Source organism: Chamaea fasciata, unplaced genomic scaffold, assembly GCF_029207755.1.
Source record: "Chamaea fasciata isolate MVZ Bird 193981 ecotype frontalis unplaced genomic scaffold, bChaFas1.0.hap1 SCAF_3, whole genome shotgun sequence".
Lineage (NCBI taxonomy): Eukaryota > Metazoa > Chordata > Aves > Passeriformes > Sylviidae > Chamaea > Chamaea fasciata.
Genome location: NW_027094088.1, coordinates 41,839,554 through 41,864,233, shown reverse-complemented (window position 1 = coordinate 41,864,233; position 24,680 = coordinate 41,839,554). Strand labels below are relative to the sequence as shown.

Below are 24,680 nucleotides of genomic sequence, written 5' to 3'. Positions count from 1 at the left end.
GTACCAGGTCAGCTATTCAGTGAAGGAGGGACACATCCATGATCTTACCATAGGTGCTGCTTATTCATGGTGCCTCATGAACAAGCAGTAGAAAGAGCTCAAATCTTTAGTTTAGTACCCTTGCCTCAGAGCAATCCACGGCTGTACCTCAGAACCTGCCCAAAGAGCCAAGAGAAGATCAGATGTTTCTCCTGCCCTAGCTCTGATAAGCCAAAAGAAGTGCCTGTCCTCTTTTTCTTGTACTTCATGCAAGGATTCAGTTCACTTCCAGCCTTCTTTCCTCATTTAATTTATTGATGTCAATGGTTGGGAAATTGCTAACTACTTTAAGCTTTTACAATTTTCAAAAAGACTACAGCCCTGTGTGCAAGAATATTCCCTTATGTACGTCCTCTGCAACTTAAATTGTGCTAGACCTAGTTTAGGATGACAGCAAAATGGGCCAAAGAACTGATAAAGCTACAGACAGTTTAGGTTGTCAAGTTCTTTATAGTCCAGGGACAAACACTGTTAGAGAACCTGGAACAGCAAGGTGCTGAGACAGATTTCAGCCTTCCTAAGCCAACCTGGTCCCGATTTTCCATATCTGCAACAGTTGGGTTAACTTTGAATTTACCAGCTCCAATTCCTTCCAGTCCCCTTCTTTTTCCTTGGAGTTTCCTAAGTTATATACCGCTCTACTCTGTATCACACTTGCATCTTAATCCAGTCTTGTCTATTTCCTTTACATTTCTCACTCTTCTAAATTAGTCACTCGGCAACATTTTACTGTGCTTCCTTGTCTTGCAAAAGTTAAATGTTTTTTTGCCTACCTTTTTGAAGCTTCAGTGCAATGTGACACACCAGGGGAGCCCTTCCAGCTTTTATTTTCTCTACAGGAGTCTGTGCTTAGTTTACTGTCTTTGCAGGAGACCACGTGAGCAGCAGAGTTCACAATTGACGTGAGAGGCTCAATTGTGCTCCCTCTCGCAACACAGGTAGAGCCAATGCATTTTTCGTCACTGTGGCAGGGGTTTCTATGGGTCTTGTGATTGTTGCAGGGTTCCTTATGGGAAATTCAATGAGGAGAGTCACGGGAGATGTTGGAAGACAATAAACACAGGGGTAGCTTTGAGGGGGTTGTTTTGGTTTTGGAAAAGAGAGATAATGACATTGAAAAAGAAGGATTGAAATAAGAAAAAAATAAAGAGAGAAAAAAAGCCTCTTTTGAGGTTAGGTTCTCAGCAGGGAAGGAGGAGCTCAGTTTAAAGGTCATTGGGGCTTTTGCTGGATCAAAAATAATGAGGAGAAATAGGCAAATTTGAAGTGTGTATTTGGGGGACACAGCCCTAGTGGTATGGTGAGGTGTGTAACCAGTAAGACAATAAAGAAAGAAATAAAAAGAAATGTGGCAAAAAGAAATAAATGTTTCCTGGAAACAGTGCTGAGAAAAATAACACCCTTAAAACAGTAAAATTGTCAGCACGGTGAAAAGGAGAAGCCAAACATGTGGGAAAAGAGAACAAGAACATCTATGGTGAAATGCATGTAGGGGAGAGGGGGCTCTGCTTCCTCGGTTTTTTCTCAAGCATCTATTAATGTATGTAGTGAAGAGCTCTTATTTTTCCATTGACATGTTTCTTTCACCTTTCCACATAACTTTTCAGTGTTTATGGATATTTATCACAGAATCACAGAATATGCTCTGTTGGAAGGAAACCACAAGGATGATCAAGTCCAACTCCCAGCCCTGCACAGGACATCCTCAAGAGTCACACACACTTAATATCTTTCTTATATTGTAGTGGGAATACAATGGGGTGGGAATTACAGATGGGGTTATCCCATTTTACATCACTCTGAGAGTTTCCATAGAAGTTACAGCCTCAGCAGAACATGGCTGCATCTCATGCATCTCACAGTTTGCAGTGTGAGCTGATGATGGGCAGTAGCTGATGGACAGTGCTGCCACTCTGATTCTCAGCTGTTGAAGAGGTTTCTTGTTTTCTTCAGCATATACCTCAGTGTTTGATTTTTGACTGCTGCAGAGTCAAATCTTTCATTAAGAACTTTTGGGGATTTACAGACCATGGCCTAGATCTAATGTGCCACAGCTATGCAACATTTCCAGTGAAGACCTCCACTGTGCCATGTCCTAGACAGGCAAGGACTTGGAGCAGCTTTCAGGGAAAGGTTACAATTTCATCTCTCCCCCCAAGTGTTTGTCTGCAGGAATATGGAAGGATTGGTTAGACTGTGTTTATTTGGGGAAATACTGTCTCTTCTGCCTCTGGGCTGAGAGGGAAAACATTTGGTGATGTGTTATTTGTTAAACTATTTACATGCCCTCTGGAGAGACTCATGTACACAAGGTGCTGTGCCTGTCTGTAAGAGCAATAAACAGGTATACGCTGCAAAGCCAGGATCTGTAGCAAGAACTCCACTCTTCACTGACAAGGAAAGTGCAAGTGACATTTACTCAGGATTTCACAGTAGCTGCTCACAAAATATTACATAGAGTGAGAAAAAACATCCCCTGAAGAAACAGAGGAAGATGCATTCCTCAGGGATTACTGTGTGATGAGACTTCAGGAACAGTGCTCAGCACTGGTAGCCAGTGTCCCAAGAACAATAACATTTCATTTGCCCAAGGCACTGCCATCACAAACAGGTAGTTCTACCTCTTTAAAATTGGTGGGGGGAGGGAGACAGTTAAAGGCAAACTTTGACATTTGGAAATTAGTCAGCCACCCTGTCTCACTCCTGCTTGCCTGCCTGTTTGGCAGCAGAGCTGGCTGGGGAAAATGTTTCTTTGATCACAGACGGCTTGGAAGCAAACTGGCAGATCTACAACTGTATCAGCATTGCCTTCGATCAAAAATTTTCACGAAGGAGTTCAGTTTAGTGGCACAAAATATAAAGGCTTGGGTTAACATTTTATCCTTCTTGGCCTTGTCTTGTTTTTTTCCCTAGATGAACGTCACACACGCCCCACTGAAGGGGACGTAGTTTCAACAAGCGGCTTACTAAAGAGCCACACCCCTCCCAGGACTAGTACCTGCCTCTGCCCTGTTAGTCCCGTCCCACAGTTCTCCAGGGCATCTAACTATACGTTCAAGATAAATTAATTCCAATCTCAAAATCTGGTCTATGTCCTTTTGTAGCCAAAACATGAACTTGAGGCTTGCCCTTCTTCAAGTTGTTGCCTACCTCGATGTCAAGCGCTGCCTTTGCAGAAATTCTCACCCCAGTTAATCACCTTTGCCTTCTTCCTTCCTGTCTCCCTGTTGTCTCTCTGCCATGCTACATGAGGCTCAGGCTTTTTTCAGCGGTTCAGCCTCCTTCCCTGCAGAGATTGCAAGGCCTCGGGATGGAGAAAGCTGCTGCTGAGGGATGAGGAAGAGCTGTCAAGCAGTGAGGTCCTTGCAAATGTGAGCTGAAGAGGGCTCTTCTCAGCTTTCTTGTCAAGCTCATTGCTCTTGAGAGAAAGTGGCAGAAGAGCTCTTTTTGTCTCAGTTTGACAAACAGTCAGGTAGGGCAGAGGGGTGCATAGCTACAGATGAAAAAACAAGTATCCGAGGACACTGGAATAAAGTTGAACAAAGCCAGAGAGCCATTGTAAAACACAGAGACTTTAGACAGCTTTGTTCTGTGGTAACCTGAATCATGTTGAAAAATAGTTTTTTGCTATTGTTGCAATGGAATTGTTGGGTTTTGACAAATACGTCTTTCAACTGCTTGTTTCTTCTTCCTGTGACAGAGCTCTTTTTCAATAATTCAGATAAATTCTCTTTGCATTTCTGTACTGGAATAATTAAACTCTGAGATTATTCCCCTGAAGTGTGGGACCATGTGGCATCAATCATGTCTGTCAGCAAGACTTTCCTCTGCTGTAGCAGCAGGAGTATTGGCTCAGTAGTGGTCTGTGAACAGAAGAGAGAGGCAACATAGGTAGGGAGACACAACACCTTTTATTACACCAAATGACAGAGCTGAAGAAAGGCTTTTGTATGAAAAGTTGCCCATTTTCTCCAGTAGTGTGTGCTGGTCTAATAAAATACCAGATTTCTTCCTGCTAGCCTTGTATGCTTACACTACCTGTGCTTTGATCAGGGCCTGCAGTTCACTTCAAACACTTCCCCAGGACATCTGCTTGTTTTAATCACCACTGGCTGTTCCTTTTGCTATCAAAGGAACTACTTTTGCTAGCTTTTGATATGGGGAATGCACCACTCTGTAATCAAAGTGATGTTTAGCTCATCCCTGAGCACCTAGAGAGAAACCTTGAACAGCAGTTACTGGCTAAATGTAAAATACATGTTTGTTAACAACTGTGCAGACTGAGGGTGGGGTGTATATATATATATAGTCTGCTGTGCTGTATTTCTATTGCTGGAAGGTGAAGGCAGCTGCTTTTTTTATTACAGATTCAAGGCCTACTGTCTTTTTACACAGAGATATAAAATTTAAAAAAAAAAGCAGAAAAAAAATTAACTTCTTATTTTATAATACCATTCAATTAATGTAGAGTCTCAGAACATTACAAACACACAATTTAAGGCTTACACTGATCTTGTGATTGCCATTGTAATTATTATTAGTGAACTGACAAATGGGTTAGTAAAAATATTTGAAATTTTGAATATTAAAGAAGAAGAGGCAGGCAGAATGTGAGTACCTTTCTCATCTCACTGGGGTCACCTCAGAAGCCTCTTCCAGAGTTCCTGCAGACCTCATTCACCCCTAATTCTCATATACCCTATCTGGGTTGTGATGGAAATACAGAAAAGCAGGCTGTAATTACTTGGAGCTGGTCAACAGGTATGTCTCATGTATGTACATCCACGCAAGAAATTTACGTATATGAAAAAAAATTCCACTTCTAGTTTGAGACTTCTGTTATCTCAAATAATGATTTCACTGATGATGTCACTACCCACAGGTAGTAATACAGGCCAACCTGTGTATCACTCAATTTTAAGCTTAGAATGTCCAGTCTTTTGCCTGAGCTGGGGATGTTTGTCACGGGCACTTGCACCTCAGATTAGAATATTGGTAATTATGGCTTCCACTGAAGAAATGGTCAAACACACTGCCCTGCACAACAATCCACAAAGCGATCCATCCAGTATTAGTGAGTTACTGAGAAGATCAGGAAGACCAGGGCAATGTTTCTCAGCATGCAGGAGGCAATAGAGAGAACCAGTGCCTTCAAGGAAGCCAGTGCTGGACCATCTCCATGTGCAGGGGGAAGGCTGCTCCTGGCCTTGTGCCTGGGACAGGCACCACGGACAACCTGCAATCCCACTGAACCCCTGGGCAAGATGGTGGCAGGGGAGATGAAGGGCTCTGGAGAGAAGGGGGTGTGGCCTATTTTGGTAATTTATAGTGTAGCCATCCTTTGTTCTGCTCTATGTCCTTGAGGATCAATTATGACTGAATGTCAGAGCTGACATTGTTACCCACAGTCATCCTATGGACAAACAGGGCTGTCAGCAAAGCCAGAAATAACCTGAGGGAGAAGCAGGAAGGGCAGTGGGGTTGGGAATCTGTTGTGCAACCTGGCCTTTTGCCAAAAGAGTGATGCCCCCACCCCATCTCCTCCAGTGCTGACATCTGCAGTACCTCTCCAGCCCCTCACCATGGGTGCTGCTGTCACTTCAGGAGGCAGACACCCTGCAGGCAGCATTTCCCAGCTGAAGCCAGCTTTGCCCATCTGAAGGGTGAGTGTCAGGTGTAAACCTTGCCAGCTGCCTGGAGCAGCTCTGGCACAGCAGGGCAGTGGGCAACAGGTCTCCACCACCAAAGGCATCTGTCCCATGGAGGGACGAGGCACACTCTCCAGGTGGAATTAATCCCACCCTCCATTTCTTGCTTGTGGGCCCGTGCTGTGCACAGATCATGAATGGAGACTCCGTTTTACCGAATCAGAAAAAAATAAACCCAATGCTGCAGCGTTTGAGCTGGAGATGTTCCAAATGTCGGTAACAAATAGAAGTCATGGCTCTCTCCTTGTACAAAACATTTGTGGTGCTGTTAAATGAGCCGCTGCAAACGCTGTAATGTTCCACTGATTCTTTGTTACTCAGCAACTGCTGCGGTGGTTGAGCAGTGAATAGGCTAAGCTGAGTTTTCCTAGAAGAAAAATAATGGAAGAAAATTGAAATCTCAAGTTTTAGAAAGAGACTGATGAGACTGGTGGCACAGCAGGAGGGAAATGAGGGGCAAATGGAAGTTTGGCAGTCTGGAAAGGTTAGGTTTCAAGCAGAGCTACTGGAGAGAGATCAGGGGTTCACCATCCTATTAGGAGATCAAGGGGAGGCAAGTCGTGAAACCAAATGGAATAATTTAAAGGAAGCTAGTGAGAGGGAGATATGGGGACAGCACAACATACCACTAGGGCAGAGATCTGCCTGGTTTGGGACAAAGGAGTTTGGTAGGACTATTATAATCCTACTTTTCCCATTAACTGAGCAATTACAGAAGAAACCAACACTTACTTTGAAGATGCATAATTTCAGCTTGAAGTTAAAATTGATTGAATCTTAGGGGCACTATCTCAAGTTAAAAGGAAAAACAAATTAAAAATGAATGTTTGGCCAAATCCCTGCGGCTCTGCCTGTGCAGGCAGGACAGCTGATCTCCACTGCTGCCATCAGGTAAGGGAGCACTCAGGCACAGCCCAGAGCGCTGCTCCCTGTGAGCACTGATCCTGCTTGGAGCTGCCTCTCTAGAAATCCATGTGTGCTCATCCATGGGAATAAAGCCTCACTCTAACTAAGGGAATGATTTTAGTTCCTCCACCTGCTTTAACCTATTATTCATCTTCCTCAAATTCTACTTAGCATTTTTTCCCCATCTGTTTTTTTTGCACTTCTATTTTGCACTTCTCCTTGTTCCCTTTATTGGCTGCTGTCAAAGATAAGGTGGGCCAGGTTCATTGTTAGGCTGATGCTATGTGGCTCTTTTTAATGTTCTTCCTGGATAACAGCTTGCTAAAATTAAATCATTTAGTAAAAGGACAAATTAAATCATTGGCTGGGGTTCTTTTTTCCGTGGATAACATAAAAGACTGTCTGTTGCATTTCATTTGAATTAAGGATATAATCATATGCACATTGCTGAAACTATTATGTTTCACAAAGTGGTCTTATTATTTTCTGCATATTTTTCTTTGTGTGTGGAGTCTTTTTCTTTCTATTAAATTGCATATCCATGGAGGATTTGGGGGCACTCAGCCAGTCAATCCAATTTGGAGTTGGATGGTGGCAGTAGTGGACTAAGTCCCTTATCTGTTCCCTTCAGCTGTTTTACTCCTCTGCTATTGATGGAAACATAAAATTAAAAGTGGGATCAACTTATTGGAAGCAAGAGCCCAGCAAGAGACTTAGAAAGGAAAAGTTGAGGAGGGAGATTCTGACTAATCTCTCTACAGCTGGGGTAATGTGCTGACTGATTTGATTTTAAATACACATGCAGTAGATTGGGTATTTCACAAATACTGCCATTTTACTTATCTTAGTGGGTATCAAAGCAAGTACAAGAAGGAAATTGAAATCAGATTGGCAATGGTTTGGGGTTTTTTTGAGGAGTGTCATTTATGGAATTCTGGGTTCCCATGTGATGTGTACTGAGAAATTATGAAGCTTGAGGAATGAAGAGGAGGCCTGAAAGTGGACTGGCCATTTCTACAGAACATAGCAGAAACATACAGAGGAACTAGACAGTGTTTATACTTGATTCTGTGCATGCCTCATGTCATGTACAGGCTTCAATGAAAAAGAAGCTCAAGCACTTGAAATCAGTGGTTGCAAGGGTGCAAAGTTTGATGTAAATAAGAATTAGAATATGATGGACCAGACTGCGTGGCATGTCTGTGGGATTCATAGTGCTCTTTGTACCTTTTTATTCCAGACCAGAGAGGGCCTTCCATTTCTTCTACATTAGTATTTCTCAGTAGGCTAAATGGTGACAGCTTCCTACATCCCTCCATGACCCACATTGCTGGAGCTGCACAGGAGTCGAGTGATGCTGCTTACTTTATCTTTATGCAAACCTCTCTGCTGTACTTCTGTTTTGGGCTGGCATTTGGCAATGCACACTGACAAATAAAATCTCTTATGTAAGGGGTTCTCCCCAGGGAGAATCCTCTGCCTCTTGTTTCACAATGACATGACAAAGAAAACTTCATGGTCAGCATCATACCCCATCAGCAGGCTGGTCCTTCTGCAGTGAAGGCAGGAAAAGGACAATCCTTTGTGCCCAAGGGACTGATAGGCACATCTTCCTTCTCTTGAATAAGGGTTTCTTGCCATAGCCAGTACAGAGGGCTGATGGGATAAACCCACCTCTCTGTAGGATTCATGTTCTTCAGATCACTTCCCTCTTGTCCAGGGGGCTGACAAACGTACACCTAGGGCTGGATTCAGTGTGAGGTGGGGAACAAACAGAGCTTTGGAAGGAGGAGGCCTCTGTTTATGAGATGAGTAGTGGGAGAAAAAAAGGCAGAAAGGCTGCAAAAGAGTCAGGAGGGGAAGGTAAAGGGTCAAGGGAGTTTGCATCAAGAAGGACTGAAAAGTAGCAAGGGAAAGCAACGTAAGGAAAAGGGAAGCAGAATCTCTGTACTTATATAAGAATGTTAAAAGATGCTGTCATAGATGAAAGGAAAATGTAGCAAAGGGAAAGAGAGGACAAAAGCAGAATGAAGGTGTTTTTCAAATCAGGAAATGTAATACTAAATGAAGCAAAAGAATACATTGCTGGTGTAAGTGTGATTGATTTGGCTGATGTCTGTTTGCTCCCTCCTACTGGGCAGCTCAATGGGCTGCTGAAGAGAAGGATGCATAAATCTCCTGTAGGTGACGTGTGTTGTTGATGAAAAAAGCTTGGCATCTTGCAGACTTGCCTCTGCACTTGACTGATGCTGATGTCTCATACCACAGACATTGCTTTTTGGATCTTGTAGAAATTTTCAGTGGTGCTGCAAGGGGGAATTCCTCCCCACTCCTGTCCTTGTGTAGGCACAGGCACCTCTGAATCAAGATGCTGATGCTGGAAGCTAATTTTCCTGGTCTGGATTAATGCTTGTGGCTGTCTGAGAGCTGCTGTAAGTGCAGGAGAGGTGATGAGAATGGGCAGCTGGGGGTGGTGTCAGAAAGAACCTTCCTATGCAGTGGTGACACAGATTTGTGCTGGATTACAGTGCTCATCTCATCAACAATTGGCAGGACATGAGTCTCCATGCACATAAGAAGCCTCTCCTGTCTTGATTCTCTGGTGCATAGCAATGTGGGAGTTCCTGTTTACTTATCAGAAACAAAGCTGAAAAGAGAAGGGGAAGCTCAAGGCAGCCTGTTTCTGCAACCTGTCAATCTGGCCCCACTCAGTTATAATCTCCTACATTTTTCTTGGCTCATTTCTCTATGCAGCTTCCAAGGCGCCTCATTTTCGATGCTCCTGTATAGCACTGCAGTATGTAGAGGAGGTTTTGGTGAAACCCACTAGAACTCCATGTAAATTTTGTCCCAGTACCTACAGTGAAGGCAGGTCTCATGGGTCTCTTGGTCTTTCAAATACACATTCAGGGCTCACTTGAGCTACTTGCAGAATAGAAGAGCAAAGCCCATCTCTCAGAGTATTTATAGATCCTTCATTGCTCAGGGAGATTTCCTAGCTTGTTGTCTCTTGCTGAACAAGGACTGCACGTTTTGTCCTTTCTTACATATAGTAAGGTAGAAAAGCTACTTGGGGCTCCCTTCTTGATAAGAGGCCTTCTCAGCGAGTCTCACTTGGATCATTCCTAGCCCTGTTCACAGAACACTGCCCATACTTTCAGGGACAGAACTTCAGTACCCCCTTTAAGTAAGTGTTTTCTTTACATGGGAAGAGATTGCCACATGGTGGCAATTTACCTCCACTTTACAGTTGTATGTACAAGTGCCTAACCCAGTCTGGATTCTTTTCCAAATATGTTTTCCTTCAGCCCTTCCTTTGCTCTTAGGAAACATTGGTGCTTCAATGTTGAGATTACTTACTCCTTGTTTGGTTTTGTGGGGGTGTTTGTCCCTCTTGTCTATTCCCTCCCAATCCACGACACTTAGAATGCTATTACTTTTTCCTTCCTCCTTTCAGCCTTCCAACCAAAAGAGGATATTGGGACGGGTCTGGATTTTTATGTAATCCTTGACTACCTTCTTAAAAAGCCATGTAAACTTTTCTTTACAGGCTTGAATGGAATGACCATAGGGACAGCTGAGGGAGCAGAGAACCATGTCAGGACAGGAGCAGAGCATTGAGGCAGACTGCCAGCCCATGCTCAGAACAGCCTCCTACGACCCTGTCTCCTCAAGCTGGCCCAGGGACCAGATGAGGAGCCCTAACCCAGTGTCTGATGTAATACCATTGAAACCAAATCATCTCAATGAGAAGTTTACACAGTTACTTTTTAAAAAGGCAGCAAACATGACACGAGTGCTCTATAGCAATCATACTGTGAGGATGTTAACCCTTTGGTGCTCTGAAATGTGTCCAAAGCTGGGCCCCACTCCCTGCTGTTCCTCACACGCAGCTGCTCAGGGTCCAGCGCTCTCATCCTCTCGCCTTTCAAAAGAGCAAGCACCCCTGAGGATGCTCCTTGCAAGTTGAACTGTACTCTTGAAGGAAAAGTATCTCACTCCACTGCATAAAAACAGCAAGAAAGAAAGGATTCCTGGCACAGCAGGAAAGCCAAGATGTCCCTGGAGTAATTCCAAAGTCTTGCAGGCCGCTGTATTTTTACAGCATCACAGAAACATGAGATCTTATTTTTCAAGAGTCTTGATTATAGGTTAGTGCCTTTTGTGCTTTCTTTGTGCTTTCTTTTAGATACAAATTTGTTAGGAAGCATTGAAACTGACCTCTTACTGAAATTCGTCTGCGCCAACCTACCACTTTTTGTTGGCATATGTGTTTAAAGCTCTATTTTTCTCTCTATGGAATTTCATTCTTAGATCGCTGAAATAGATTTAGAAGTGTGAGTATTTGTTGAGCAATGTTTAGGATCAAGCACCGTTTTTTGCTGTTTAACCATCATAACAAGCATATACTCAGCAGACACTATGAATAAAATTCCATTGTATGGAATTGTCCTCATCTGTGAATTATATTTTTCATGGCAGATTTACTCCTCTGACAGAGAAAATTCAATATGTAGCTGCATTTCTATTACAGATACAGTCTTCTGCTAGCCAACAGATAAGCTTTTTATCAGCAGCCATGCTTCTGGGACACTCTTCTGGGCTGCTGCCAAGCTTTGCTGTCCTTCCTTTCATGAGCAGATCAATGTGCAAATATTTGAAAACCCTAAATAATATAATAGCTACTTGAATGCATGCTAAAAAAAAAAAACCCAAAACCCAACCAAAACAACACAGAACAAAATCAGTTTCAAAACTCTTATACCTACATAATGTACTTAATGCAAATGTACCAAACCAAGGAGCTGCAACTTCCAAAGCTCCCATGGACCATATAGATTAGCTTTTCCTCTTAGCCACAGTGGGAGCCTATCTTCCTATGCCTCTTTGCCACATCACCCCTCAAACAGAACATGCAGTGCCAGCTTCAACTGGAGGCGGAGAGGCGAGTCTGGGTAAAGAACATGATGGAGAATAAGCGGACAGAAGAGATGACACTGTGTTGTGTTTTTTATCATGCATAGGAGCAATGCTGAGGTGTGTGGAGTGTACAGCCACTGGTTAGAATACAGCCTCAGATTCAGAAATGACCAGCAGGTGCAGCTGTGTTGTCCACCGTGGTTGCTGAGGGCATCCTCCGCTAATAATTGAGCACCCTGCGTGTTTAACGAGGCAGTGAAACTCTTCAGCTCACACTATCACACAAACTGCTGGCTTCAGCCCAAGCACATTTTATCTGCTCTGCTCCTGTGAACTGTTTCTCTGTTCTCCTTCTTGCAATGGAATAAGAACCTGCAGAGATAAGATCCTTTTTCTTCCCTGTTGCCCTTCAGATGAGAGGATGTGCACTTGGAGTGATGCCCATTAGCAGAAGCGATGTTGGAATACTGGAATCAAAAAATTCCCCATGGAGAAACAGCAGTGGTAAAAGAAGAAAACTGAATAAAGTGAAGTGAAGGACAGCTATTGAAGGAAAAAAAATGAGAGAAGAAAGAAGGAAAGAAAGAAAACCACCTGGAAATAGTTTAATGTGTGAGGGCAATATAAAATTAAAAAAAGTACAAGAAAAGGAATGGGAAGTCAACAAAAAAGTCACAACAAGCAGAATGAGAAGGCGTAAGCAACAAAGCAAGAGAGGCAAAAAGATTAATCAAAACCTCTCCTTACTGCAGTGTTGTACCACAACTTGTCTTATGTTTTTTTAAAATGTAAAACTATAAATAAACCTTGTTGGCTTTTTTTTTCCCCATTGAGGGGATATAAAAGATGCTAATAGGTTCTTACAAAAGGTAAATAGTTTAAGGGGATGATACCAGTGATACTGGAGTATTAAAATGAAGATCAAAGCTAGGACTGCCAATATAGGGTCTCTAGGTTATCCATACACTGCTACATCTCTAACAGATTAAAGACTCATTTGAACATAAAAAGATGAAAAATCATAGGGATCATAGCCATTATAATAATGCCTTCATTACAAAACATAGTAAAGGCCCAATTCTTTCAGGCTCAGACCAAATAATTCTTTATGAATAGTTCCATTAAAATTAGTGGAATCATCTTGATGGGATCTGTTTCTCATCAAGAGTAAGATTTTCCAAAGTCAGTCTGCTCAAGCTCAGTGGCATTTTTCAACTCTTAGACCAGTTTCCATTCTGACCCCTGGAGTAGTAAGGGTTATAGTGATGTTTTGACTGTTCACTTCCACCAGCAGCAGTGCAGTTATATAGAGAAATACTTTTCATAAGGCGAAGAATCTGTGCTCTGCAACCTAAACTCATCAGAATATTGCTAAAGTAGGTGCTGCTTCTAGCAGCAGTCTCTGGTGCCATGAGGATCAAGGTTTCTGCATTGAAACTTTACAACTCCTTGGCAACAAGGGCTGTTCTGGGACTGGTAGGACAGGTAAACAAGTGCAGCTCTCCCTGTTCTCAAAGCCATAGCTCTCTTGGGCATTAACTTTCAGATTCACACAGTAGGTTAAAAAAGACCATGAATGATGTGAAAGTCACACCACAGAACAGAGAAGAACAGACCACTTTTTAAATCTCCATTTCAATTGTCCTCTACTATAGTGATATGCTCTCAGGTCAAGTCAGGTTTGTGGAGAGAAGAAAAGTTTTGTTTGAAAGAGAATGTACTTCTGAGATGATTTCTTTCTTGCCATTTCCCATGTGAAGTGCCAACTGTTCTAGGATTTTACACAAATTCTAGAGTAGGATTGGAAATGGGTATGTAAAATTCAGTGTATTAGAACTCTGGAAGTTGCAAGCCCCAGCTAAAAAGCAGCTATAAAAGGTAGTTGGTCAGGTTTGGTGTTCATACCTTCACATTTCCACCATTTACCTGTCTGTTCATTTTTTTCTCGGATGTCTCAGACCTGATGCTACTATTATGCACGTTACGATCACTGTCACCTTCCACACAGGACAGGTAAAGATAGAAGGCAAAATTCCATGAAAAAGCTACCATGCCTTCATAATGACATTTAGGATTATGGCTTCCAACACGGACTTGAAATTTGTGACTTGGATTCCCGTATAGGTCTGCAAGAAATCTTTAGAGTACATCCACTCCCGCTGCTGACAGATGGTAGAGCAGAGAACAGCAACTATGAAGATAACAGTATTTCACCCACGGGTTTTTCTTACTACGTGGTAGCATAAGGTAGCTGTGAAATCAGTGGTGTTTGAGAACACTTCTTGCAGTACTGAGGTTTCTGGCTGGAGGTAGCCCAAACACACAATCAGTCTAGAAACTCTCAATCCCAGCACAGAGGTCACATGAAAATAGAAGATACCTAGCCAGATGACAGGCAGGTTTATGTGGGTCACGGCTGTTTCTACTATCTGCCAGAGGCCAAACCTGCTGCTTTTCACCCTGAAACGGGGAACTACAAGGCTTTAAACCCCTCAGGGATTTTTCCCCCTCAGCTTGTCATGAGAGTGGCTGGGCAAGATACAAAAAGGAACTGCAGAGAGGAAAGACTGAAAAAAATTGAAGCTTTAATATATTCATACTCTCTGACCCCATTCCTCCTTTTCTGTGCATCAACAGTTTTAATTATCTGGCAAAAGCAAACCCTGAAACTAGAAAACCCTTTCCTAACCAGTGTCACAAAACCCCTTGTCATTTACTGAGAAATGTTATGATGAGACTCAATGGCTTTAGCAGGCTAGCTCTTCTCTTTTTTTTTTTTTTTCTTCTTTTCATTCGATACCACTTAGTTCCTCATTTTTAACAGCTGTTTTGAAAAGACCAGTTTGCATTTTTAAACAAACTAAGAATTAGGATCTGCTTATGGACTTGAGCTTAATATGGTAGTGGCTGTTAAACAAGATAGACAAAAACAATAATACAAATCAGTGAAATCACTCTTACATATAATCTCTTCACTCTGAAATAAACCACTGCTACATCCAGGCTTAGTGTATGTAAACAAAACAGATGGGGGATTTCCCACTGCTGGTTTCTTTCTTCTAAGGATGGTTATTTTCAGTTCATAAACTCTCAGCTGTCATCCCTGATTTATCTTCACAGTAGATTCCTGTTGGGGTCACAGAGCTGGGAGCTGGGGCGATGTAGCACGTCCCCGGCTCGCTGCGCTCTGCCGCCTCTGCCAGCCACAGTGCTCGTAGCTGGGGTTCGTGCTTCCCTTTTAACCCCTTTATCATCCCTCCCTCCGTCAGTGCCTGACATTTTGTGCATCTTGCTTGTGCTCCAGCACGGTGAGAGCCGTGTGAAGGAGAGGCACGAGCTTAGTTCGCTGGTAAGCATCCTTCTTTAATTCGGGGACGGCAGAGAGGGCTACTAGAGATAACTAAACCCCGCCTGCGTTCAATCTGCTGCCCAAACAATGGCTTTATTTAAAGATATGAAGACATCGCTGTGTAGAGACCCTTTAAAAAATGTTTTAGCCTTTCCCAGCCGTGGAGAGAGCGACCACTTTATTTGCTGGAAAGGGCTCTTCCCGCCCCTTCCTACCCCTGCCCTGCCTCCGCCCCCCGCCTCCCTTCCCCATATATTATTACTCTATGCCACCACCAACGTTAAAACAGTCCCACCGCGCTCCCTGCCCGCTCCACGGCCGGCGGGCAGCCTTTCCCGGCCCCGAGCATCCCGCGGCCGCCGGGCGGCTCCCCGGGCGCTGGCCGGGCCGTGCGGAGCTGTCTCCCGGCGGCGGGTGCTGAACCTCGCGGGGCGGCGGGAGCGCTCCCGGCCTCGCCCCGGCTCCCGGAGCGGAGGGAGGCGGCGGAGGGGGCGCCTCGGGGAATGGGGGGAGCCGGCGGCGACCCCGCGCCGCCCGCCTGAGGAGCCCGCGCACAAAGCCGCGCCGCGGCCATGGAAGAGGAGCTGAAGTGCCCGGTGTGCGGCTCGCTCTTCCGGGAGCCCATCATCCTGCCCTGCTCGCACAATGTCTGCCTGCCCTGCGCCCGCACCATCGCCGTGCAGACCCCGGAGAGCGAGCAGCACCTGCCGCCCCTGCTCCACTCTCGGGGCCCCGCGCCGCCCGCCGCCGCCGCGCCGGGAGCGGGGCCGGGAGCGGGGCCGGGAGCCGCCGCGGGCTCCGCCGCCTGCCTGGACTCGGAGAGCGCGGCGGGCGGTGGCGGCGGGGACCACGCGGACAAGCTAAGCCTGCACAGCGAGACCGACAGCGGCTACGGCTCCTACACCCCCAGCCTGAAGTCCCCCAATGGCGTGCGGGTGCTGCCGCTGGTGCCCGCGCCCCCGGGGGCGGCGGCGGCTCCGCGGGGCGCCGGCCCCGCCAGCTCCTCCCTCACCTGCCCGCAGTGCCACCGGAGCGCGTCCCTGGACCAGCGCGGGCTCCGCGGCTTCCAGCGCAACCGGCTGCTGGAGGCCATCGTGCAGCGCTACCAGCAGGGCCGCGCCGCCGCCGCCGCCGCCGCTAAGTGCCAGCTGTGCGACCGCAGCCCGCCCGAGCCGGCCGCCGTGCTGTGCGAGCAGTGCGAGGTGCTGTACTGCGCCGCATGCCAGCTCCGCTGCCACCCGGCCCGCGGGCCCTTCGCCAAGCACCGCCTGGCCCCGCCGCCCGCACACCCGGGCGCCCCCGGCGGCGGCGGGGACGGCGGCGGCGGGAAGGGGGCGGGCGGCGGCCGAAAGCTGCCGACGTGCGCCGAGCACGACCTGGAGAACTACAGCATGTACTGCGTGAGCTGCCGCAGCCCCGTCTGCTACCAGTGCTTGGAGGAGGGCAAGCACAGCAAGCACGACGTGAAGGCCCTGGGAGCCATGTGGAAGCAGCACAAGGTGAGTCCCGACAGCCGGCAGGGAGCTGGGGTGATGCCCGGAGCTGGGGTGATGCTCAGCGCTGGGATTTGTTCATCCCAATGCCCCAAAGGCTGGTTGCAGTTTGTAGGACAAGAGGTTCTTCATGTCCATCATCCTCTCAGATTCTTCTCCCTTTGGAGTGGTGCTCTTAGGTTTTTGGCCCTTCCTGTCTTCCCACTGACCCCTCAGTCTCTGTTTAGGGTTGGAAAATCCAGACTCCCTCTGTTTCTGGCCTCACCTTGACCAGTGAGGTTCAACCAGGTCTCAGGCAGATAGCTGGAGTTATCAAGTCCATCTCACTAACTTGTTTGCCTTCCACAGGGTCCTTGTCCATGCTGTCCTCAGCCTTCCCATGCTCTTGCAGTGGCAGCAGCTACCTGTGGGGAGACAGGGTGGTTGTTCCTTCTTTTCACCACCTCCCTTTCATCCAGGACTCAGTGCAAGCTGCCACAACTGTATGTCAATGAGGGAGAGTGGCCCACAGCCACCCGAATGTTTTGGACAAGAAAGCATGGTACAGATGATCATGGACACTGGGAGTCCTCCTGAGCCTTAAAAACGGTCTCCTCCCTCTGCATTCCCAAACAAACCAGGAGTAATGGCTAGAGAGACTTTCATGACACAAACATAAATAAGGAGTTGTAGATGGGGACTAGGGACAAGTAAAGCTTTTTCTGATTCACAAATTGTCACTGTGCTTCCCTGCAAAGTGATGCTCCAAAGTGATTCATGCTTCCCTGCAAAGTGATGCTCCCTACCCCTCCCTGGATTCCTTTGTGGAGAGGACAGAGCCATTTGCTTGGCTACCCAGGGGTTTAGTGAGGTCTGGTGGAGCTGGTGGGTCACTTGGTCAGGCTTTCCTTGCTAAAAATAAGGCTTTGCAACCATGTGAATATAGAGCAAGATGTGGCCTTAGAAGTTGAAAATGTGTATGAAGTTAGTTCTTTCTTGCTGAGAATGATGGACTCCGGAAAAATGATTAGCTAATACATATGAACATACAGAGGGGCCTTCAATATCTGAGAGCTGAGGACAGTCCTTTGGAGCTTCCTGCTGTACTGGGGCTAAAGGACTTCTCCCACAGCTGTTCAAAGAGCACTTGACCAGCTCTGCTGGCTGCAGGATTCCCTTCTTTTTACTCTCTGCTTGCAGATAGCAGTAAAGAAAGCACAGAGAGATCTTTTCAGACACTGCAGGAAAGGGCAAAATCAAGACTGGTGTCATCAACCCTTGGCCATGGAGTGGCCATCTCAGAACAAGATAGGCTGAGGTATTTGGCAAGGCAAAAAATTGACTTTCTGTTTTAAGAAGATGCCCCTTGGGGTGATCTGCATGTTTATCTATCCAAGAGGAAAGACAAACTTCTTCTGGAGGTGTTTCAGTTTGAATGTTCTGCCAGCAGCTCAGCCATCATTACTCCCTAACACGATGAGTGTTTGCGAAGTGAAGTTCTCTTGGCCCAGGAGCAACAGATTAAGAATTTGCAGCTGCTGGTCATATCCCAGTGTCAGAATCCACTTCTGAGCAGAATTGTTTTGATGAGCAGGGTCTGAGTTCACAGTTCAAACATGACTGATGTTCTGGAGAGCATGAGAGATGAGCTTGTGATGTATTAAGGTCTGCCTTGAGTTTAAACTGTTTGATACTCTTTGGAACATTACAGTCCAGTGTAATCAAAGTTTAGAATCAGTCATTTTCTCTCTTTCCTACTGTCAAATATTGAAAAAATCCCTTTTGGCTTGTATTTTCACTGCATTTTTTTCTCTGACTGAGGTATCATGGAACATGATTTTTCTCTTGATTTGCATATTCATTCAATGTCAAAATTCTAGCTAAAAGAAACTCTCAAAATTAAATAATTTGGGGACTCTGAAATTATGGTCTTGTGAATATTATATTTTCCATAAAAATGTGGTTGGCACAAAATAAATATGATGGAACTCTTTAGCCAGGCAGCCTAAATCATCAGCTTACATTCATTCAGATAAATTGTTTTGGAATTAGATACTTCTGCTTAGAAGCAGTTCTCTGATACAGCAATTTCTGCAAGTTTATTACCTGCAGTTACTTTGGCCAAACCATAAATTACGTACATTTACTGGTATGCCAAACATAATTTAAGGTTTATGTGTTCTCTCCAGATGCTCCAGGGTAGCTGGTAGAGGCAGCTGAAAGGGTTCAGAAGAAGCCTTCCTTGTGTTAGCCCTTTGTTTGGCTCCTCCTTTGTCTGGGCCTTGTACAGTGACCTAGTGGGAAATTACAGAGTATATAACCTTGTCCAGGCCATGCTGCGGACCATGCAAAAAAATGTGCACTTACCCTCAGCTGTACTGCTGATACCAAAGTTATACTGGGCTGGTTGGCCCCTGTTAGTGGTGCAGGTTCCTCATTGCACTGCTGCATGTAGCTTCTCCTACAGAGAAAGTTAAATTGGTGCAAAATAACAACAAGGCTCCAATGGCACAAATCTATGAAAATCGCCTGGTTTAGCTGTACTTCATTATATTCACTTGCCTAAAAAGCGCGTCTGGACCAGCAGTTCAAAATTGTAAAGAAAAACTCTTAGTTTTCTGTTGAAGTTTAATCCTTTCATGTCTTCCTAGCAAGTACAGTGGTAATCACATTTAGGTAGGACTTCAGACTTGTGAATGTGAGGAATGGTGGGGGACACATTTCAACTCTACCCATTCTAAAGGGTTAACTATACATATGTGCCAAAATGCTGAAAACACCCACAGCTGGATAGGTCTGTGAAGGGCAGGCAGGCAGGGAGTTGCAGGCAAATGTAGGAGTCCACATGCCTGCTTTTATTTCCTGACCTAAAGACTTGTGTTCCCAAAAACATGTGGGCTTTATGAGAATTCAACACCAGGACAAGCTTATCTAATCAATAGTCAATCTGCTGCTAAAGAGAGATGGAGGGATGGCAAGCTAAATGAGCATGAAGTGTTTGGTTGAAAAAGGACATGGCCATTATCTGGTTCATTTTCTAAAATCAGAGGTCTTCCCTGCCCATCAGGATTTAATTACTTACCCTTGTGATCTCTGTGTTCCTGTAATGGATGGAAATAGAAACTTGGTATCCAACTCATCAATTGAGGATTGTATCAATCCTCACATGATTGTTTTCAAGACCAGATATTAAAGTAAAGATAACACCATGGTGTTCCTTTGGTGTTCCACCAAATGGTAGAACACCATTTGTCAAGAGTTATTAATTGTCCCAGTCAGTGGAGCCTGTTACATCTCAGTTTGACTTACAATAAATTTTCCAGTGGTATGAAAGATTGCTCTGGGTGTACAGGGCATTTTTTATTGCTTGGTTGGTTTACTGAGGGCTTAGTCATGTAGCTCCACTTGATTTTAATGAGAAATGCATGACTAAATTCCTCTGATTTGCAAGGTATCTTTTACAAATGCTTGGAAAAACAAAGCTATTATCTCTAAGTGTGTTTCACAAATGGAAATCTGGTCTTCTACTCGGCTTCATGCTGCAGCAGAGTTAATGCAACCACAGGTTTTAATGAACAGATCAATTTGCTTATGAGCCCTTTAGACAGTGACATGGCTGAGTTTCTGAGAGTTGCAGCTCTCTGATGGGAGTGGGCCACAAGCCAGGAGTGACTGTGCTGATTGCCATTGGTATATATCCTGCTTACAATTTGTCTGTGGTGGTTTTCTACAGCTGCTGTGATGCCCACATACTGCTTTTGTCTCTTCTGATCCGGTGAAATGCACTTTGAGATGCTTTGGGAGGTGGGGCAGATGTTGGGAAAGTGGAAATTTTACTTTTGTAGGGACCAGCCATTGGTTTTGATTTGAAAGAAAGGAACCCTTGACTCCCTGGGACAATTTGGTCAGGACAGTCAATGACAGAGAATATAATGGTTCTGCCACTTATTTCTTTCTTGCTCACACTCCAGCTGCTTTGTCATGTGCTGCTTTCACCTTGTTCTGTGTCATCTCGAGAAATCAAAGGCTCAGATGTGCCCTGTGAGTGGAGCAGAAAGTATGATCAAAAAAAGTGGGCTTCAGGCTTTGGCAAACATGATCAGCCTGTGTAGAGCTGACCTCAAGTCCTGACTGTCTGATCTGGCAGAAAACAGAGACTCTTTCATGAACCTGGAGTTTGCTTCTGTGGCTTCCCGTGGTGTTAATATCAAACATCATCATTTCAGGTTTTTGTGCATTTGCGAAGGTTTGTGTAGGGAAAAGCAAAGATTCAAATATTGAGAAATAGGCATAGTCATGTGTCTTCCCTTTACATTCGTTATGAATGAATTTTGTAAAGCATATTCTCATTTAGAATTTAGCACTAATGTGCTTTCAAGGGTCACTTTCCAGCCTCCTGTTCCCCAGTCTTACATATATCCAGAGTTGCTCCATCCCAGAGAACCTCGCAATGACATCAGCCAGTTCTTTGAGTACACTTAGTGAATCCTATAGGGTCCCACAGACGTACAGGGATTCATCTGGAGTAGAAAATTCTGCACAAATTTGGGGTTGACTGAGAGCTGATCATTCTCACAGTCATGATCCTCCAGCTCAGGGCACTGGGACCCCCAGAATGGATCAATGGGTCTGTCAGGGGCAAAAGCATTCCTTCCTTCCTGTCCTCAAAATTCATCCACAAGCCTCTGGTTCTGAGATCTCAGCTGTTAGCTGAGGAAAAGGAAGGTTAGGCCTAGAGTGTGGACTTCAAAAAGACATATTCTATGTGCCTTACTGGCCAAAAGTTAGAGAAAAGGTTTTTTCCAACTTTTGCAGAAACATTCACCTGTTTGTTGAGTTGGAGCACAGGAAGCTGGAGCCCCAAAGGGACATTACTATGGAGTCTGAGAAGGTGAATTTGTCTTTAAAGTCCTAGTTTATCTCAGGTTTGGTAGTATCTACCACATTTATAAAGATTTCAGACTTGGAAGAAAAAGAAGTGTCATTTCGGAAAGCACTTGGGGATTTTTCAGCATGACAGATGCTACTGTGTAAGTGTAAGACTACTACCTCCTTATACGTGTGGGTAGCTGTCTTACAAAAAGGTGTTTTGACTTTCCAAGTTGCTGCAATAAAGTGGAATGTGCAGACACAATACTTGACTGCCCCCACATGCATATTTCACCCTCATTAAATCTGATTATAGTAAAATTCTTGACTATTCTGGCACAAACACTTCGTGGAATTAAGAATATGTGTAAGCCTTTTAGCACATTATTAATCATCAGATCCAAGGATTACTAAGAAAAACATTTGCATTTTATCACTAACTTTTTGGTTTTTCTCCTCCTCTTTTCTCCCTTGCAGGCACAACTGTCTCAGGCTTTAAATGGTGTTTCGGATAAAGCAAAGGAAGCTAAAGAATTTTTGGTTCAGCTGAAAAATTTATTGCAGCAGATCCAGGTAACTGTAGAATATTATCTGTTTTGATAATACAGTAATCAATAGAACTGAGTGAATAATTTATTTGATGACTTTGTCTCCTGTGCTATTCTCATCTTTCCTGGAATCATCTGACCTTTCGTGAATGGATTTTCTAGGTAAAATTATTCATCAAATAATGCCTGCAAGCCCCTTTTAGCTTCTAGATTGTGTGCTGTTTGTTGCAAAAAGCTGATACTCAATACTGGACATCTGAGCTGTGTTGATTAGTGTTTGATTGAATCCATTAGTCATGCTTCTAGGCTCCTCCCATGACTGCAATTGCTTGAATTCGGCATTTAGGATAAATTCTCATTTTAACACATTCCAAATGTGCTGTTAGCTTTTCATCTTACATTTTCTAAAAATGCACTAATTTCTGCAAAAAATCCAGTCAACCTGCCCATTAGAGTACTTGTAGGAATGTCCTACATATACTCAAAAATGCAGGAATATTCTACTAAAAAAAAAAAAAGTAACTACTTCTAAATCAATGTGTCATTTATTGGAGCGTAAGTTATTTTCATGCCTGTAATTGTCCAGATTTAATAGTCAGAAAAAGAGCTCATAGTGAGTGCAGTAATTGAGGGCACAAACCCAAAATGAAATAAGCCTTAATTTCCATCAGATTTAGACTCATCAGTGCTGGAGGTCAGATGATCCTCAAGGTCCTTCTCTCCCTGCAGAGTGTACCTGGAAATGTGCCACTCTGATTTGAGCTGCATAGTGTCTACAGCGATGGGATATGCATCATCTGCTCTTCAGTAGCCCACTCTGCTGCTTGCTCATCTTTCATCAACAAGTCCTGCGCTTGTTAGCAACAGAAAACCAAAGCAGAAGTTCAAAAAGTTTATAATTTATTCATTAAAGTATGCCACTGAAAACCCTAGAGGATGAATTTTTAGCACAAGAGCTGCCCAAGCTCTTGGGTTGCCTCAGGGCAGCCTAACTACCCACCTTCACAGTCTGCCATGGCCACATGGGGAAGGGAACACAGCAAAATGAGAAACTGGTAAAATTAAAGGACATTTAACTGAAAGAAACCAGTGCAAAGCCACTGACTGGCACCTGTAATGTGCTGTGTTTTGGCTGTAGTGTGAGGTTTCTCTCAGCTGACTTACCCATTTAACAGTTATGTAGCTCAGCTAGCTTTTTTCACTGTCCAAGGAGAAAAGACAGGCACCTCTAGAGAGCACTTCTTCCTATAGATATGAACAGCTATTTTAGGATGAGATAGACCATCCAAAACAGTAGTCTATCACCAATCTTTCTTGAGTCATCTAGCTCCATTACAAATGTATTTTTCCCTCCTGAAACCTAGAAGTGGCCTATTATGACTATTTATGACTATGCTGTAAAATCCTTTAATGTGTTTCAATAAAATTACTGCCAAATTGCTCTGCATAAGGGAGCTGCTACAGTTGGATCAAAAGACCAAGCCAATTATTTGATGCTGCTTGTTGCTTGAAATGCTAGAGGAGAGCTCAAGAGGGGAAATTATACCCTCTAACATTTTGCCAAGTCTGGGCACAAACTTGAATCTGACCCTCATGTGTTGAGCCAGTCTTCATGCTGAGCCTGAGTGAAACATCAAATTTCAGCAAACCAAAACAGCAGGACTAATCAGCTGCATATTGTGTTCCTCAGTAAAAGAAAGCTGGGGCATGGCTCCAAGATGATCACCCACACACTTTAACCCTTAAGGAGCTCCCTGGAATGGCTTTCTCTCCTGACAAATTGCACTCTTCTCATGCAATGGTCAAGCAGCCTTTGATGATAGCACATACCAGGGAATGCTACTGGGAGTCAGGTTTGTTACAGCCACATTTCGCCAAGGGGAAATAGTTTAGATGTGTCATGAGCCAATCTGTGCCTTTTGACATTTGGACAAAAAATAGTTCTTGTACCGTTGTTTTGTGGGGGAACCGATGTAGCCTTTGTTCATAGGTTTATAGCCAGACACACATATCTCAGAGCAGGTTATTTACAGCAGGAATCTTATTATGGTTGCCACACTCACATATGGACATTTACCCCTCAGCAAAAATGTATTTTAGTAATACTTTTACACAGAGGAGTAAGCAATATATTAATTTTTTATCCTGTGTCAACGCACTGCAGACCAGACAGCCATCCACAGTCTTTGTCTCCTCTCTGAGCTTGCCAGAGCTACCAGGAACCATGCTTTTATCTTACCTGGGGCAGTTTTCAAATTCATAATCTACTTTTCCCTGCTTTGCAGATCTGTTGTTCCCCCCTCTTTTTTTTCCTGCCTTTCTCTTCTCTGAGGTCACTTTTATATCTCTTGGTCTTTTCTTTTCAGATACTGCCTGTTCCTCATTGCTCCTGTTGCTTCCTTGCTTCTCCCCGTTGCTTCATGATCTGATTTTCCCATTTTCCCATCTGCTGTAACAATTTCATACTTTCTCACTTGAAGGAGGCATAGCGCCAAACACCCCGTTTGATGTGTGAGCAGAAAATGAGGAGAGAGATGATGCACTGCAGCCACCGACTGACTCAGGCTCTGTGCACAACCCAGCACTTCCAGAGTAACGGGATGGAAATGGGCTGAAGGGGGAGCTGGGTGTGACACAAGCCGAGGAGGGAGAGACGCAAACAGGAAGAGTCTAAGACAAACCTGTGAGCAGGAGCGGAGCCGTCTGGTGTCTGCCCACCACCAGATAAACCCCCGCCCACATCTCGCTGGCAGGTCTAGGGCTACGGTGGGGGCTTCTCTGGGAGCACTGACCCTGCATCCATCAGCTGGAGAATGGGATGCACGGGTCACAATGGGGGAAGGGGAGTACGGTGCTGAAAATTTTGAAC

The 24,680-nt window shown here is 44.6% G+C and overlaps 1 protein-coding gene across 13 annotated transcripts in view; it reads left to right on the top strand.

Annotated features, from left to right (window-relative positions):
- Positions 1 to 15,494: 15,494 nt before the first annotated feature.
- Positions 15,495 to 24,680, top strand: part of TRIM67 (tripartite motif containing 67) — a 34,792-nt gene continuing 25,606 nt past the window's right edge. For 8 of the 13 annotated variants that reach the window (XM_066180439.1, XM_066180432.1, XM_066180431.1 and 5 more), the window contains exons 1-3: positions 15,495 to 15,628; positions 15,746 to 16,421; positions 21,741 to 21,836. In XM_066180439.1, the coding sequence (XP_066036536.1) occupies positions 15,495 to 15,628; positions 15,746 to 16,421; positions 21,741 to 21,836 (906 nt within the window). Of the gene's footprint in view, positions 16,422 to 21,740; positions 21,837 to 24,680 lie in introns of all 13 variants that reach the window. The other 5 variants (XM_066180433.1, XM_066180430.1, XM_066180435.1 and 2 more) reach the window with 3 other exon arrangements.